We start from the raw sequence: 19,183 nt of genomic DNA on the forward strand, positions 1-19,183 counted from the left end.
GTTTGGGTGGACTCCGGGAGTTTGTGATGAAAAGGGAGGCCTGGCGTGCTGTGATTCATGAGGTCGCAAAGAGTCGGACACGACTGAGCGACTGAACTCAACTGAATAATACTATTAGGGAACATTTATTTACTGCTTACCATATTCTAGAAACTGTTTTAAGTGCTTTGCAGATTTAAAAAAAAAATCACAAAAAGGTCCCTGCATTAATACAAAGCAGGTTATTGTACAGTTGGCTCCAGTACTCTGCCCTGCCTGCCAGCTAGCTTAAAATTTTACCTTTTTCAGGATTATAGTCGGGAAGGGCGAACACTCTGGGTAGTAAGTCATCAGTCAGTTTTGTCTTAGGCAACAGTTCTGTCCCCAGAGGTGAAGACATATGGGCTGTTTCCCCATATACTATATTCTCTTGGTCCAGACTCCTCTGATTGAGGGAGTGGCCACTAGACTAATCCAGAGATTCCTAGAAAAGCTTTCTCTTTCTTGGATGTTCCAGCTAGTCACTGGATCCTGAGTCATCCTCAGCAGCTGGCATTAGTTGCCTGGTCACTCCAGACTTCAAGCAGAACTAGAAATTTGGAACTAGAAACTTATTTCTGAAGGTTAGAGTCACTGACTGCAGAGGCCCATCTTATTTATTTAACTTACAAATAGCATCACGCCATTTGGGTTTCACTCACAATGTTATGGCCTTTTGTTTATATCAACCTTTAATCATCACCACGACCCCAGGAGGAGTAGGTCCTATTTTCATCTCCAATTTACAGGTGAGAAAACTTAGGCATGTAGATCCATAACTGCTTTATTCAACATCATATATCACAAGTAGCAGAGCTGTAATTTGAATTTACATATTTTGACTTCAGAGCAGATACTCTGAGCCACTTTTTTGACTGTCACACCACAGATCTCAGGATTGCATGTCCAAGTAGTTAATTAACTAGCCTTTCAAGATTCTATTTATTGTACATTCTCTTTGTGAGCCTGTGAATATAAAACTCCTTTGCAGCATTCATTCATTCACTTGTTAAGTAAATGTTTATTGAGCGCTATTTCTGCAATAGGCTTTGCATGGGGGATAAAACAGAGAACAGGACCTATAGCAATTACCTTAACCTCTTTAAGCTTTAGTTTCATTTGTAAAATGGAGATAGTAGTAATAAATTCTAGGTTGTTGGAATTAAATACATGTAAAGTGCTTTATGTACTGCCTGGCATTTAGTAATTGCTTAAAAAACTTGTTTCTCATAATTTCTGCATTGATATTCTTGTAATAATGGTCATTTCCATATAAATGAAATACAGTAGTAGAGATAGAAATGTAGTGTAGGATATCGAAGCATTTGGGAAATTAGAGTATTCTACAGGTGACAGGCCCTATGGCATTTCAGCAATCTAATTTGCTATTAGTTGTAAGACATACCATTATTTTACATACCATTACTGAAGAAAAATGCAGCCCTAAACTGTGAAATGGTACTGAGAAATCAACAACTCCAAGGAATATCCTGATTTCAAAAGTTTCAAAGATAAAAAAAGTTTGTATTTTAGAAATAGAGGAAAGACATTATTATTTGGGAGAAAAAGAAGATGATCTGGTGTGTTTTATAAAACTAAGGCTGCCATATAAAAATACTTGATATATTGTTTTATGACTAGTGTATTAAAGAGATGGTTAAATATATGGAAAAATGAAAAGATTAAGTGCTCTGTTAAAAGCTGACTGATATATTCTGTGAAGTATTAGAGAATCTGTGATATTAATAACTGTTTTCTTGTATAGCTGTTTCTGCACTTAAAGTCCTGAATTGATTTCCATTTGGAGTGGTTAGGGGGAAAAATAAGTTCTGAGCCAGCTTTCATTGAAAATGAAAATTCCAGGCTTAGTAACATTTTGAAAAGAGCTCTGAGTGTTAGAGTAATGGTCAGGAAATGAGGCAGCCTTTTTTGCAGTATTTCCAGATTTCAGGTAGCTTCAGTGAATTCATGACACTGAACACTATAGAAGAAATTTTTGTAGGCATCATTCTGTAAATGACACTTTTCAAAGTGGGTTATAAATTTTTAAATGTGATTTTATAGCAGTATTTGGGCTTCCCAGGTGGCTCAGTGGTAAAGAATCCGCCTGCCAATGCAGGAGACACAGTAGACATGAGTTTGATCTCTGGGTTGGGAAGATCCCTAGAGGAGGGAATGGCAACCTACTCCAGTATTCTTGTCTGGAAAATTCCATGGACAAAGGAGCCTGGCAGGCTGTATGTAGTCCATGGGTTCACAAAGAGTCTGATATGACTGAGCACGCCTGCATGCACATGGTGGTAAGTAAAATTTCATAAAATCATAAAATTTTGTAGCTGAGAAAGTTCTTAGAAATCATCTAGTACAGTCTTTTTTTAGAAGGAATAGAAGCCCCTAGAATTTAAGAGAAGAGGCGCATAACTCCTTTGTGGCCTAGACAAGGTTAGAGCTTATGTCCTCTAATTTAGTGCTCGTTGGATGATAATACTACTGCCTTTAGACTGTCAGGATTTTGGATAGAAAAAGTATGTTCATATCAGGGTAAAACTTATCATGTATCTAAATATTTAATGAATATTTTTTATGTAAGAAACTCTAGCAATGACAACTTATTAAATACTTTTAACTATTATTACTTTGTATATCTCTGTTTCAAGTTGCTAAATTCATTGCCTATTTCCTGGTATGCAGTTTTTTTCTAATTTATACTTCATTGCCTCATAGTTTTTACATTGTTGAACTTTTAATATTAAACAGAACTGCTGAAAGAAGCAGAGTAAAAGAAGAAATGGAACATGTGTAACTGATTTTTTATTATAAGAGTTTTATGAAGTATAGCAGATTTCTATGAATATTTTGTGTTTTGCATTTTGTCTAAGCATTGTGGCTGAGTACTATAGAATGGATTAAAGGTAAGACTTTCCCTAGAGAGATAGCCTAATGCAGCATTTTACTAGGAATTGGGACTTATTTCTTGTTGTTGTAGGACATGTTAAGTCTCTTGTAGCTATCTTGGTTTTAAAATGAAAATTTGCTTGCATTTTGCATGCACCAAGAAAATTATCATAAGTAATGCTTGTGTTCAGAGCAGTATATGGCTGGCTAGCCTTCCTTGGGTGTTTTTCACACCTAATATTGACCTACCTCCCATAGGAGGTAGGTTTTAAGAAACAAATTCAGATGCCTGTCATTTGGGATTCTTTATGACACTTGAAAATTATACTAGAAAAAAATTTTGAAATGTAAATTGGATATATCAACTGTTGGTCTATAATTTAAAGGTCATATGAAAGGACGATAGGGGATTTTATTTTACTAAAAGAGTTGAAAGGAAATACATATCATTTTTGTGAAATTTTTACTATTGAAAAATAAAATCAATGTAATATTAGCATCATGGTGGTGCGATTTCTTAAAGATGAGGGTTAGCAATGTTTTCTGCAACAGGCTAGTTCGTAAATGTTTTTTGCTTTTTTTGGCCATACAGTCTGTATTGGAGCTATTCATCTCTTTTGCTACCATGCAAAAGGAGCTACAGAGAATATGTAATCAAATGAAAAACAGTTGACTGGCCAGATTTAGACTGTGGCTATAGTTTCCTGACCTGTTTTAAGATGTTATAAAGTCTCTTCAGTGCATGGCACTGTGACTTTTGAAGGGGGATAATTTGGGAAAGGGGCTTGACTTCTGAAGGGAGAAGAAAATTAATCTATTAGAAAAGTCTAATTGTAGTTCTTTCTGTAGCTGAACATTTTTTTCCGTTGTTGTGTTGCCTTTATCTCTAGCAGATAATAAAGTTTTAAAATCATTTCATTATGTTAGTGATTACACATTTATTCTTAAACTTGAAGTTGGTTTTGATTTCCTAGGATGTCAGTTTTATGGATTTTGTTTCCTACTGCAGCTTTGAAAGTCAGCCAAGAATATTTCTCAGTCCATAAAACATTTTCACTATGCTATTCTCCAGCTAGTTCTCAATGATCTGTGGAAATAAAGGGCAAAGGCAGCATGGGAAATGAGAATCCAAAGAATTCCCTTCACCTCATCTTCAGCATTAATTATAGCTTCTAGTTTCTCTACAAATAACAAATTGGACCAGTATTATACCTTTCTGTTTAGAGGCATTCTATTAGAGGTATCAATACCTTCCTGAATTGCTAATATTTTTATTGAAATGAATGAATTAAATAACTTAGGTGTTCTATGTTACCAATAGAGACTAACAGAATTTTGAAACTAGAAGGACTTGTATACTATCTAATTTAATTCCCTTATTCATATAGGCCAATAATTATGACACCCTCAAGGGAACAGTAGCATCTTTATCCTCTTACCTCAGGTGTCCAGCACAGTATCTAACAGAGAAGCACCCAGACATTTAGTTTTTGAATAAGGAAATGTAGGCTTACAGAAACTAGAGATTAGGTTCAATCAGCTGGTTGTTAGCAGAATCTGATTTCACCATGTGTTAGTGTCATTTATGAGCTAATTTTACTTTAAAATTAAACACCGAGACAGTCTTTTGGAGTTTTGTCACTTGCATTATTTTCATAGAAGCATCATCATCTTTATTATAAAAAATTATTTGTAAGCTATGGAATACATTCACTTGTCAGAGAGCTCCAAAAGAATTAACGAAGTGCTGACTGATGTGTTTTTCTCAAAAAATTCAATAGTTTTTGTACACAGTAACTCTAAAAGTGAGTCTGGACTCAGAAAACTTTGCCAGTTGTGCTAAGGGTACAGAAACAATAAATGTTCTTTTCATTGTAGCTGATAGCAACAGTATTCAAATCTAACAGAGGATAACAGCATAGATACTTAACTACAGTGAGAAAACATTTTGAAAGACTATGGACGTCCTTGGTATACTAATTAATTTTGTAGAGAGATCACCATGTTATCTTCTGCCAGAAGGTCATTCAGTCACACTTAGTGTAGGGGAATCAAACTGAGTCTTTTCTCATGCATTCAAGTCATTGGGTTCCAAAACCTGTGTGTCTGTAATCACATTTAGAGCATTATAAATAAAGATCCTGAATCAGTACTCACCTACCCCCTACATCCCCCCACCCCCCACCCCCACAAAAAAAAAGATTCATTTAGAAGACTGAAAAAGAGGATAGAAGTAACAGATGACGAGAACTTCTTTTGGTATAGATCTAAGAAACCAAGGACGTGAGATTTTCTTTTCATTCAGTTTCTTGAGCCAAGCAATTCTACATCTGAGCAGTCTTATAGTATACTGGTTTTTTTCCATTTTAGAAGATTTGCCTATTTTAAAAAAGTCATTTTAAAATATCTGAGCAGTATAAAGATCTCCTTATCTGGAAATTTTTGCTATTCAAAATATATTTTGCCTTGAGGACTCTGAGGAGCCAAACTCACTGCATTTGAACAGCTAGTATATAGTTAAGACTAAAATGTAAAGAAGTCTCATTACCAGTGTATAGTAATTTCCTTCTAATACAGCTTGTATCAACAAAGTGTTTCTTAGTAGTCTATTTATTAGGCTCACTGTTTTGGGCATCGTTATGGCTTAAGAGGAGTAGTTTTTATCTTAATCTTAGTCAAAAGGCCGAAAAGCAGTTGAGTTTTTATCTTAGCATTATGTTGGTGGTTTTCATGGAAAAGTTTAAGGAAGTTTGATACTTTCTACTGTTTTAAGTAAAGCTAATTAGGGAACTGACAATATGTATCTGCTGTCCTGTTTTAACTTCTGAAAATCTTTAATCATACATCATGTTCATGTTTTATTTCAGTAACATTTATGTGCCACACATTCCCTTTTCAGTTTAATTGGTTAAAATAACTTGTAATAGGTTATACACATTGCCAGTAACCAAGGTACAGTAGTAATAATAGTTATAAGAGTTATTATTGTAATTATCTATTGATCCTTTCTTTGTACTATTATGCTAGACCTTTTATACATTTTATTTAATTTTGAGAATGCTATGGGTCTTTCCATGTTTGATTGAGACAATTGAGGCTCAGAGAAGTATCTCTTGTACAACATTACACAAAAAGAAAAGTGGTAAAGCTGGCAATTGAACCCAAGCTTACTGAGTATCATCGTGGTTTAGCTGTTAAGTCGTGTCCTACTCTTGCGACCACGTGGACTGTAGCCTGCCAGACTCCTCTGTCCAGGGATTCTCCAGGCAAGAATACTGGAGTGGGTTGCCCATTTCTTCAGGAGATCTTCCCAACCCAGGGATCAAACCCGGGTCTGCTACATTGCAGGCAGATTTTTTACCGACTGAGCTACGAGGGAAGATTCACTGAGTATCATTTCTTAGCTCTTTCCCAAATTCAAAGCAACCTTCCCAATAAGTACTGATCAGTGCAGATTTTACTGGAGTGATTTGTAAAACTTTATATTATATAATCATTTATTACAATCACTATAAAATTTTAGTTTTCCTTGTCAACATTTCTAGATCTATGGCACTTAAGAAAATGACACGTTTATAAGTATTTTTGCTGCTTCAATTTTTAGCTTGTTGTCAGAAAAATGTTTGAACTTGCTTGTGTTAATTTTCCTTATTTTCCTTTTATTGGGTTATGTTTATAACAGCAGCATAGGGAGGGCCAAGATTGTGAAAAATTCCCTTCAAAAAGTTGCTTTTTGTAGAGGGTAAATTGAGTCAAAACTATAGAAGTGTAATGAGCAAAACTATACAAATGTAATGTAATGCCTATGTTAGCTTGGAATTTTTACTGGGAAATCATGGCGAAATGAAAAAATACATACTTTTATGTCATTCTCTGTATTAACAGTTTATACAAAGCTGCAGTTATTCAGAGCACATGTAGCTTACACAGCTCTCGGACAGCTGGGGAAGATAACTCATTATATTAATATATGTCTCTCTGCTTTTACAGGGTATGTTGTTAATCTAAAGTAACTTATTTACTATCAGGGTCAAACTGAGTATTGACCATACTATGACAGCATAGATATCCTGTAGTGGTCAGCTGGAATATTCAGGGCATTATTGATTTTTTATATTCCTTGATCTTGGATTTTGGTGTCAGACATTAATTTGGGGAAATTCTCAGTCATTATGGCTTCAAATATGTTCTACTCTGTCTTCTCTTTTTTGTATTTTAGATACACGTATATTACATATTTTGTTGTCCACAGTTCTTGGATATTCTTTTCTGTTGTGTTTTTTTTTTCCCACTGTTTTCTTTAGTCCAGTTTTCTCTTTGCTTTTCCATTTTGAATGTTTCTGTTGATTTAAACAGAGATTATTTCCTCAGCCCTGTGTAATCTACCAATGAGCCCAAAAAGGGAATTCCTTTTTTCTGTTACAGTGTTATATCTCAGCATTTCTCTTTGAGCCTTAGAATTTCCATTTCTCTGCTTATGTTGCCCTTTTATTGCATGTCGTCTACTTTGTCCACGAGAGCCGTTAGCATATTAGTCATAGTTTTAAAAAATTACTGGTCTGATAGTTCCAGCATTCTTGCTAATTCTCTGGTTCTGATCCTAGCTCAGTTTCTTTCTAGCTGTGTTGGTTTGCCTTTTATTCTGCCTTATAGTTTTTCTCTTGATAGACATGGTTTACTGGGTAAAAGGACCTGTGGCAAGCAGGCCTTTAGTAGTGTAGTGGTAAGTGAGCACACAGTGAGGAGGTGTCAGTACCAGCCAGAGGAGGAGTTCTTACCTGACCATGCGGCCTCTTGATCTTAGATTTACCAGCCTCCAGAGTGTGATAAATGCAGTTCTGTTGTTTATAAACCACCTAGTCTGTGGTATTTTGTTATAGCAGCCTGAACAGATTAGGATACCTGGGTCTCACATTTCTGAAGGATCTAAAAAGAATTGTTAATTTTTCAATTTATAGAGCTTTTTCCTTGTTAGGAGGGAGTTAAAACTTCTAAAATTCTTACTCATTACTGCCCAGTTGGGACTACCCTGATTGCTCAGTTGGTAAAGAATCTGCCTGCAATTCAGGAGACCCTGGTTTGATTCCCAGGTCAGGAAGATCCACTGGAGAAGGGATAGGCTACCCACTCCAGTGTTCTGGCCTAGAGAATTCCATGGACTATTTAGTATATAGTATATATAGTATATAGAGTCCAGAAAGAGTCGGACACCACTAAGTGACTTTCACTGCTCAGTTGTAACCTGTTTTCTATATTGTGGCCACTGTGGTCCTCAGAAACATAAATCTGATCTTGTCATGTCTCTACTTGAAACTTCCTATCCACTTCAGGTTAAAATCCAAACTCAGTCATTTGGATAATAAAGCCTTTGTTATACACCCTTGGTTTATCTTTCTCTGCTGATCTTTTACATTTTTACATTACTGCTATGCTGTGCTATTCTGAAGTGGTTTCCAGTTTCAGTGTTCTCTCTCTTCCCTCTATTTTTTGACTGTCTGGTCCCCACTTATTTTTTTTTTTAGGTTGTAGGTTAGAAACTATTTCCTCTGGACAGCTCACTTGACTCTCCCAAGACCTGATCCTGTGACCTTCCGTCGCACCTTGTAGTGCCACAACAAGTGGTATCACAAAGTAGATACAATTACAGGCCTCGGATGTGATCAGTTGGCATTCTTAAATATTTATATGCTTGTAGTCATCATGCAGGAGCCCTAGAGCTTTTGCTAGCAATGTTCCTATCTAACACTTGGAAAAGTTTTATCATGGAGCAGTTTTGGAAGGATAGGTAATCCATTTATTCAAAATGTTCGAAGTTTATTCTTAAGTAGAATCAGGTCAGCAAATTCATACACCTGCCAATTGTTTACTTGCAGGAATTAGTGCTAACTAAAACAAATCTCACTGGCTTCTCAGATTCTCCTTGCTTGCTCACAAACTTTTTTGGCATTGGGAAAAATCATTTAATAAATTGACAGTGTAATTTATATAATAACCTGGAACCATCCATTTAATTTAATTGATAGTAATGATTTATATAACAACCTCATGTGTTTGATTCGTGTGAATTAGAGGCTGTTCTCCTGTGTGTCAAGTTTTGGAACTTGTAATGCATGCTGAGATCTAAATTCTTCTGGTTAGCGGTCCTGATTCCTTATTACTAAGTATATTGTGTGATGATTGTACGAACACCAGGGAGTACTCACTGTCATGCCAAGACAGGAGTGTGGAGTGTGGTTTTCTACCCTCCCTCCCTCTTCACCTCCTTGCCCACTCTGAACAGCATCTGATTGAATTTATCCATTTGATATGTTTACGGTGTTGTTTCACTCTATAATTGTCCACCCAGAGGTTTATTGTGTATTTCTCAGTTCTGAACAGATTTTAGTAAATTCCAGCTAGTGTTAATGAGAATTGTTATTTTGAGGCCTTGATTGTGTAATAGCAGGATTTTGTTCACTATTGAGACCTGTTGGGTTTACTTCTTAAGAATACATATTCAGTAATTTTTTTGTGATCAAAGGAAATGAGATTAAAGTATAGTTTGTCCAAGAGTAGCTTTGTAATTGACCTAGGACATGAACAAAAGCAACAAAATAAAATGCTCTTTTTTGCCTGTCTCTCCAGATATGTGTATTGTAGTGACTCCTTATCTGCTGATATGTTTAAATATACTCTTAATATTTATGAAAATATCAAGATAAGTTAAAAATACCCTATTTGTTATACGTTTGTAAGGAGTTTTCTGTCTCATGTAAGCTCTGAATTTCATGTGAGATTGAATCTGTATCTTACTCATTTGTTTATTCCCAATTCTTGTCAGTTTAACTTCCATATAAAATGTAAATATCAATTAAGTTAAATAATTATGTATTTGATGAACCTTTAAAAAATAATCTTATATCTTCCCAGATCTTTTATATTTGATGCTTTTTTAGCATTATTGGGGAGAAAATAATCATGGTTGATGATGGAGGAAAAGAAATTATTTCAATCTAGTTAGTTCTTGAATACGATAATTCAACAAGTAATGAATTCTGAAGCATACGTTTTATAATTTGAAAAAGACATAATGTTTCTTGGTGCAGAATATACAGTCTTTTTAAAATAGTTGAGTGTTTGGGAATAGGTAAACAGAGTTTTAAAACTGTATTTTAAAAAATCAGTTCTTCAGGTGCTGGGAATGTAGCTGATCGTGTCTTGGCTCAGCTCTTGACGGAAATGGATGGCATTGAACAGTTAAAGAACGTGACAGTCTTGGCCGCTACCAATCGTCCAGATAGGATAGACAAGGTAAGGAAAGAAGGCAGTGTGTACATTGTATAATCAAGAACTAGATCATTTGATTATATTAGATTCTTTTTTTTTTTCTGTCAAACTGCTTTTTAATCAGTTTGTCATTTAGAGGATACTAAAAGATCTTAAACTAAAGGAAATGAAGAGAACAGAGAAAAAGTTTTGTTTATGTTTTTATTACTTGTAGTTTGGTATTAATGAAACTATTTTATTATCCCTTGAGTTTACCCTCCCTCACTTTTGCATTAAACTCTCAGTATAGTTCCCTGTGGTATTGAAGTTCTGAAATTCGTTTTGTGTTTCATCTGATTTATTTTGAGAAGTTTTTTTTAATATTTTCATTCATGTTAAGATAAAATTCTGGATATTCACTAACTAGTTAGACTTGTTATTTTCAACAGTTTTCTAGAACTCCTGACCTAGCAATTGCTCTCAGAGTAGTTAGAATCAAAATGATAGTAGTTAAGAAATTACTTAGACTATACCAATAAATTAAGCTAGATAGGTGCAAAATCAATACTATCTAGCTGATGTGACGGAGAAGGCAATGGCAACCCATTCCAGTACTCTTACCTGGAAAATCCCATGGACGGAGGAGCCTGGTAGGCTGCAATCCGTGGAGTTGCGAAGAGTCGGACGCGACTGAGCGACTTCACTTTCACTTTTCACTTTCATGCATTGGACACGGAAATGGCAACCCACTCCAGTGTTCTTGCCTGGAAAATCCCAGGGACAGCAGAGCCTGGTGGGCTGCCGTCTATGGGGTCGCACAGAGTTGGACACAACTGAAACAACTTAGCAGCAGCAGCAGCTGATGTGAAGAGCTGACTCATTTGAAAAGACCCTGATGCTGGGAAGGATTGAGGGCAGGAGGTGATGGGGACGACAGAGGATGAAATGGTTTGATGGCATCACCAACTCAGTGGATATGAATTTGGGTAAACTCCGGGAGTTGGTGATGGACAGGGAGGTCTAGTGTGCTGCGGTTCATGGGGTTGCAAAGCATTGGAAATGACTGAGCGACTGAACTGAACTGATTGCTACCACTATTTTTCCCCCAAGTCATGTTTTAACAAATGAGTTCACTTAAATTTTAAGTGCCTAATTTATACTTAGTGTATAATTTTTTAACAAGGGTCTAAATTGAGAGTAAAAATTTACTCCCAGGGCATCAACCAGTTTCTCAGCTTTTGTTAATGTTATTGCCTCATGTACATGGCCTTATAAACTTTTTTCTCCTTGTGCACATATATACAGACTTTCAGTTTTAAATATGGGATTTTTTAAAAAGTCATCTTTTTGAAAATACGAAGGTAGGTTTTATTTGGGAAGAAGGCCTTGCTTTTGTTCAATTTGGTATTTTGCTGTGTTATAAAGTCCCTTGGTTGAATGCAGATGAGAAGGCTTTGAACCTTAATAAATTGTTCCCTTTCTGATTCAGTGTTTTATAAGAAACTGGTTGAGTTATGAACATCTGTAGGATCTGGGTTCGTACCCAGGCATCTCTCGTGTCTGTTAAAAAAGTTAGGACTATATCTTAACAAGAATTATAGAAAGTGCTAAAAGAGACCTAAAGATGACCTAATCCCACCTTTTGGTTTCAGTGAATCTAGAAGAATCATCTTTTTCGTGGTAAATTCATATTGTATTTTATGATCTTTGTCTCCTAGTTACTATGGCCAATGAGCTTGAAAATGTCTTAGATTTCTTTCCCTGTAGTGTCTAATCTAATGGCCCTCTTTGGTATTTTAATGTTGTGTGTCATTGTTGTTTGACACATTTCTTGAAGTAGGATTTGGGGCTTACTGTAAACTTCTTGGGTTCTTCTAAATCAAGCTATATGATTTAGCTTGATTAGTGCATGTGTTAAGTTTGTCTTACTGTGTAACAAGTTACCTCAAATTTAACAGCTTCACACAATACTTATTTATTACTGTTTCTCTAGGTAGGTCAAAATCTGGGCATGGCATGATAGAGTTGTCTGCTCAGGAACTCAACAAGTTGTTGGCCAACTATGTTCTTGTCCTTAGTTGATATTTCTTTTCTAAGCTCACCTAATTGTGGCTGAATTAAATTCTTGTGATTGCAGACCTAAGAACTAAATCTCCTTTCTAGCTGTCACCTAGGAACCACTCTCAGCCCCTTGAGACCTGCATGGCCCCTTCCATTGTCCCAAGATAGCAATGGAGAATTTCTATCATATTTTATCCATCTTATGCTTTAAATTTCTATTGCCAGAAAAAGCCTAGTTAGTGTCTTTTTAAGTTGCACCTGATCAAGTTAGGTCCATCAAGGAAAGTCTCTTCACCTTCTAGTCAGCTGGTTCAGGACCATTTTACATTTGCAGAGCCCTTCACAATAGCATCTTGACTGAGCTAGAATTCTTCCTGCCACAGTACTCTTCAGCTTCTTCTCCAGCCCCTACATGAGTTCTCTTCTAGGCACTAAGAATAACTTCTAACTTTCACAGAGGCCAACTTTGCCATTCATTTGATTGGGTACAAACCTGCTCCTTTGAAATATCCTTTTCTGTGGAGTCTGTCTTCTTCAGATGGAGTATTTCTGTGCCTTGCCTTGTCCAGATATATCTTTCTTCAATTATACATATAATCTCTCTTAAAATAGAAATGGATAAATGAATTTAAACTCCTTTATTTAAAGGATACATTTTTCATGTTCTTTATAAGTATAACCGTAAGCCTATTGTTTAATACAGTGGAATTGTTGACATCATCTCTATTGCTAACTTTTTGCTCTATAAGACCTAGATTGAACCTCAACCTCTTGTGTTTTGCATTAAGGTGAAATTTATTCTATTTTTTTTACCTCCCCCTGGTGGTAGAAAAGACCTAAAGAAGTTTTTAAGATAAACCTAGAGATTATAAGTTATCTTGTGTCACTCTAAAGTTTTGGACCTTTATTCTCCTTTATCTTAGAATATGTCAAAACCCCGGAGGTAATGGTGGATGACTTCCATTCTTTTAGGGATACTTTTGTCTGTGGATATCTTTCTCTCTTGGAGAAAAAGCTTAACCACTTTGGGCAGAACTTGTCTCTAAAGGTGGGAGATTGAAGGGAGGGAAGTGGTTCTTTTATACATTTCTTTTTGCATTGTTTTTAATGTGTTTATTGCTTGCTAATAATATTTGCCTTTGGACACAGATGTTCTGTTTTATTATGGCAACTCATAAGTGGCAATCTTCAGTATCACAGACTTTGAGAAATTAAAGTTTGGAAAATAGCTTACCAAAATTCTTGTCATGTTTTTGATCTTTTATAAAATAGTACCTTTAACGTCTTGGTTCTAAAATCACCTAATTGTTGAAAATATGTGTTTTAAGTACCAGTATTGTCACACACTGGGAATGCCTTGACTAATTAACCTTTGCTTCAGGATGCATCAGAGAAGTGCAAACATATACAAACAAATATGTGTATATATGTGTACTTAGACGTATGCTGTGTGTGTGCGTGCATCATATACACACACGTATATACTTTGATTCATTTTTTAAAATTTAGAAATGCAACTTTTTTACCAAACTAATCTTAGATGAACACATTTAAATTAAGATATTAAGAGTGTTTGTAATTATATGCTGAAACTTAATTTTCTAGGTCAGAGGGATAAAGGCCTTTACTACTCAAATTTTTCAAAATCTGTAGTATCTAATTTGTAATAGATGAAATTATATAATTATGACTGGCAGCAAAGCAAAATTGGTAAATGGAAAACATATTTTGTGATAAAACAATGGCTTCAAAATCATCAAGTGATACACGTTGTGCTTTCAAGTGCAACTCTAATTTAGTACATTGAACCATGGTCTAAATGGTCTGCATATGTTCCGTAGTCGTGCAAAAGACAGTACTTTAAATAATCAGTGATTTTTGTAAAAATGTTTTAATCATTTTCTATTTCAGGTAGAATTCCATATTCATATTTAATATGAATTTTTCATTAACTGTACTTCTTTCATTACTCAGATGATATAAGCTATATCACAAGTGTATTTTCTAGATTTTTTATGAACTATCATTTGTGTATTGTTTAATAGTACTATTAAAAAAAAAAGGTTTTAGCACATGTGTGATTAGAACATGGTATTCAAAATGTGCCCTGAATGTGTTGTTAGAAACGAAACAGTCTTAAGAGATCATTTAACAAAGAACAACTTCCTGTTTTGAAATGAACAGACGTAGTTTTCACCACCTGTCTTGTCTGGGAAAAACAGTTGTAGGAAGAGAATAGGCGACAAGAGAATTAAAGTAAATTTCCTGTGCTGATGCTGAAAGGTAGAGATTTTGTTTTTGACGTAAATCTGGAAAGAAAAAGGATTGTCCTAATATGAAAGATATGATGCAGTTAGTCTAACTTGGGTACATTTAATTAAGGTGTTTGGCCATGTGAATTAGCTCGCATACTTTACAGTCCTGTTGCCTGTTGACTTACAACCTCTGTATCATGATGACCTTAAGTTAGTGTATTGGAATGGAGAGAGTTCTTGGACTGTCAGAGAAGTGAAATTGATATCTTTCTATGTCCCATATATTGTGCATTTATAGTATCTTTTTTGGACAATATTTCAGTTTCAGATAGCCTGGGGAAACTGATGCTGGAGTTTCCTGAGGATTCAGCAAGGGAAGTGAGACATAGCTCAAGAATCACATTATCCTACTTCCTGCTATGTTATGTTTACATGTTAAGCACATTAGCTGCAATGTAGCTCTCTTAAGTGAAGTGATTGCTTGGAGTCTCCATTGGTATACTGAAGCCACCATAGACCTTTTACCCACTTTACCCTCCTCTTTCAGCTTTTAGATGAGTGAAGAGAAGTTGCATCCTTTAGAGTCCATTTTACATAAGAATGACAGAATGTGAAGGACAGATGAAGATAAATGAGATTGTGATGTCAGGTCATCGCATTGTCTTTAGATTGATGATGGCCTGGATTTACACAACAGCAGGAAACAGAGCAACAAACAATTATTTTTGATGCCCAAATAATGGTTTAAAGCTCAAACTCTGGGAGTTTATATTGTTCTTTGTTAGGCTGTAGCTTACATAGTGCCTTTAGAAGAGTACAGTATTCAATCCATAGTATTTCATGCATTTGTGTTGGATGTTAAGGAAGAAATGATCATGTCTTCTTACCCTAGTGTTAAACAAGATTCAGAATTGATTAATTTTATGAATATTTTAAAATATAATCCCTTTGGCTCCTTTTAGTACTGATGCTTGGTATATAACAAGCTCTCAATAATGATTACTACTATAATTATTATATCTAGCCTGAAACCTAGTTTTCTTATAATAGTAAATTTGTAGAATTTTAAAAATTATGCTCTAAGCCATCTATGGAAGATATTGCTCAACTGAGGACATTTTTGTAAGTTATGTAGGACATTTTGTAAGTTTTAAGTAAGTTTGTGAGTGATTTAGTATTCAAAATTATTTTCTAAGTTAGTATATTTAACTGATGGAAGTTATAAACTGGAATTAATTTTCCTCCCAGTTTTTCTGAAAGACAGGTTGATTGGTTAAATATGTCATAATATTTTTATTTCTTAAATACTATAAATTAAAAGTTGACTTTATTGATATCTTTGTAACATGGAAAAATTAGCATGTTTAGAAATGTCAGCAGATGAGAAGCTAAATAGATGAGAAGCTAAATATGTGTAGCTTCTGATTTTCAAATGAATTGTATTCCAGAAATATTTTCAGACAGGTTAAAAATGCGTTTGTGAACAGTTTTCCTCTCCACCCTTCCTAGTTATAAATTAAAAGTCCTATTCATCTGTTACTGCTATTCTCAGATAAGTCAGAACTAAAAAACAAGCTGCTTGATCTAAGAAACATTTAAAGTTTAAATGAATCATAATTCTTTACTTTCCTATAAGTATTTACAGGATGCTTTTTGATCTTTAATATTTATCAAAATGGTATGAGAGTCTTGGAGTGTTAGAAGGTAAGCCACAGTGTGGTCAGATGTCGGAAGCTTCTTGCAAGGTCATTGGTCAGATGTCGGAAGCTTCTTGCAACGTCATTGGTCAGATGTGGGAGGCTTCTTGCAAGGTCATTTTCCAATTTCAGCTTTACCGTCATTTTGTAAGACAGAAGTAGTTTTATTTTTGTTGCTGTTTGTGTGTGGGGTTTTTTGTTTGTTTTTTTAAAGCAGTAAGTGTTTTCAGTATATTTATTATGGCAGCAGTTAACAAGGGTTTCAGCTTCAGTAACGGGGGAATGGAATTGTGTCAGAGGTTGTATGCATATGTGGGTCATGTCTCATTTAGAGGTTAAAATAAAGACTGTCTATCCCAGGGGTCAACAAACTATGGGCTGTGTGCCAGATCTGTTATCACTTGTTAGTCTGCATCTCATGATCTAAGAATGGTTTTTACTTATTTACATGGTTGACAAAAAAGGTAATTTTTGTGATGTGAAATGATACAAAATTCAAATTTCAGGCCTCATAAATAAAGCTTTACTGATACAAGGTTACACTATTTTTTTTTCAGATTTTTAAGCTTTTTATATTATATTAGAATATAGCCAATAGTGATAGTTTCATCTACACAGCAAAGGACTTAGCCATACATGGATACACATACATGTATCCATTGTCCCCCAAACTCCCTTCCCATCCAGGCTGCCACATAGCATGAAGCAGCATTCTCATGCTATACAGTAGGACCTTGCTAGTTATCCATTTTAAATATAGCAGCTAACTTACCCTAATTTTTGATGTAATGTCTGTGATTTCATTTGCACTACTTAGTAGTTATGGTAGAGATTTAAGACTTATAAAACTTAAATTATCACTTGGAACTTTTCAGAAAAAGTTTACCGACCATTGGTCTAGCCTTGTAAGCTTTTAGCAGTTTACTCAAGTCTCTAATGTCCATTGTTCACACAAGAACCACAAAGTTCTTCTAAAGGTTGTTTAAATATATTATTTCATAAATATATATGACCCATAAATATGGGTCAATATCATACTGAGGTTAAAATAAACCAATAATAGTAGAGAGACTATATTAACTTTTTGTTCTTTAAAGTACCTTCAATATCTTCTTGAACTTTTTTTTAATATTTCATCTTTAAAACACATGTTCTTGGACTAAATAATTATTTTTCCAATTGAATGACTTATGAAAATCCATAAATATAGAAGCAAAATTTTTATTATATGAAAAATAGTATTCATGACATCTCAGTCTTAAAGTTGTATTGTTTTTTTGCTTTCTATAATTGTGAGTTGAAAGCCCTTTGTAGTGTTTTTCATTGTTGAGATTTTCAGACTAGATGTTTAAAATTTGAGGAGTTAAGACTCTGTAGATGCTTTGTACCTGATTTTGCTTTTTCATTTGTTTATCTGTGCCCCAGGGTGCCTGCAGGCTTCCCTGGTAGCTCAGTTGGTAAAGAATCCACCTGCAATGCAGGAGACCCCGGTTCAGTTCCTGGGTCAGGAGATCCACTGGAGAAGGGATAGGCTACCCACTCCAGTATTCTTGGGCTTCCCTGGTGGCTCAGCTGGTAAAGAATCCACCTGCATTGTGGGAGACCTGGGTTCAATCCTTGGGTTGGGAAGATCCCCTGGAGAAATGAAAGGCTACCCACTCCAGTATCCTGACCTGGAGAATTCCATGAACTGTATAGTTCATGGGGACACGACTGAGCGACTTTCACTTTCACTTTTTAGTAAATCACATTTGTTTATGTCACCATGCAAGTAGGAGTATGTTTAATCTTCTGTTAGAGTAGTAATAAAGTACATATTGTCCTTGATACACACATTCTAAAAAAATTATTTTTTTTAAGATTAGAGAGCAACTTGGACAATTTGATAGTCTAGTTATGCTTCTGAAACATTGACCCTATTATAAAATTTCTACCCATCATTTCTCCATTCTTTATTTACTCACCTATACTGATGAGGTGTATGTTAACTCATGAAATAGACCACTTCATCTTTGACTCAGACTACTAGGAAACTCTTTATTCTACTGAACAAGCAGCTGTTTTTCTGCCTAAAGCGTCTACATACCAGCCTGATTCTACTCCAAAATGCTATAAAGAACAGTTTTTATTACCTCTTCTATGTAGTTCTTTATTTTTGAAAACTGTATTATGTGTCTTATTTTTACATTCCACTTCACAAACCAGTCTTTATGTCCTCCAGGCTTGGCATCTTGTTTTATTTCACATGATACCTTTATTGCATCTTTAGAAATCTTACTCTTTTGTTGTAGATACCACAGTTTCAGAGAGAGAAAATAAAAAGCATCCAAATTGGAAAGCAAGATGTTAAAACTGTCACCATTTTACAGATGACATGATATTGTATATAGAAAACCCCAAAGATTCCACCAAATAAAGTATTAGAATTAATGAATTTAGTATATTAGCAGGATGCAATATTAATATACAAGTATCTGTTACATTTCTATATATTAACAAAAAACTATCAGAGAAACTAAGAAAGCTCTTCCATTTACAATTGCATCAAAAATAAAATACTTAGAAATTAATGTAAACATGGCGGTGAAGACCTGTACTCTAAAAGTTATAAGATGTTACTGAAGGAAATTAACTATGACTCAAATGGAAAGATATACTGTGCTTATGGTTTAAAAAAATTAATATATTTAAATGTCCCTACTATTCACAGCAGTCTCAGAGTCAATCCCTATCAAAATTCCATGGGAATTTTTCATAGAGCTAAAACAAATAATTCTGAAAATTTGTATGGACCCATAAAGGATAGCCAAAGTGGTCTTGTGAGAGAAGAACCAAGTAGCAATCATCATGCTCCCTGATTTCTAACTATACTACAAAGCTGTAGTAGTCAAAACAGTATGCTACTGGCACAGAAATAGACATATAGATCAATGGAGCAAAATAAAGAACCTAGGTATAAACCTATGCTTGTATAGTCACTTAATTATGTCAGTGGTGTCAAGAACATACAGT

The 19,183-nt window shown here is 34.9% G+C and overlaps 1 protein-coding gene across 5 annotated transcripts in view; it reads left to right on the plus strand.

Moving 5' to 3' along the window:
• AFG2A (AFG2 AAA ATPase homolog A) overlaps window positions 1-19,183 on the plus strand; it is a 330,482-nt gene that overhangs the window by 114,312 nt on the left and 196,987 nt on the right. For all 5 annotated transcript variants that reach the window (XM_065905059.1, XM_065905061.1, XM_065905062.1 and 2 more), the window contains exon 14: window positions 10,077-10,203. In XM_065905059.1, the coding sequence (XP_065761131.1) occupies window positions 10,077-10,203 (127 nt within the window). The remainder of the gene's footprint in view (window positions 1-10,076; window positions 10,204-19,183) is intronic.

This window comes from Muntiacus reevesi, chromosome 13, assembly GCF_963930625.1.
Source record: "Muntiacus reevesi chromosome 13, mMunRee1.1, whole genome shotgun sequence".
NCBI classification, from domain to species: domain Eukaryota; kingdom Metazoa; phylum Chordata; class Mammalia; order Artiodactyla; family Cervidae; genus Muntiacus; species Muntiacus reevesi.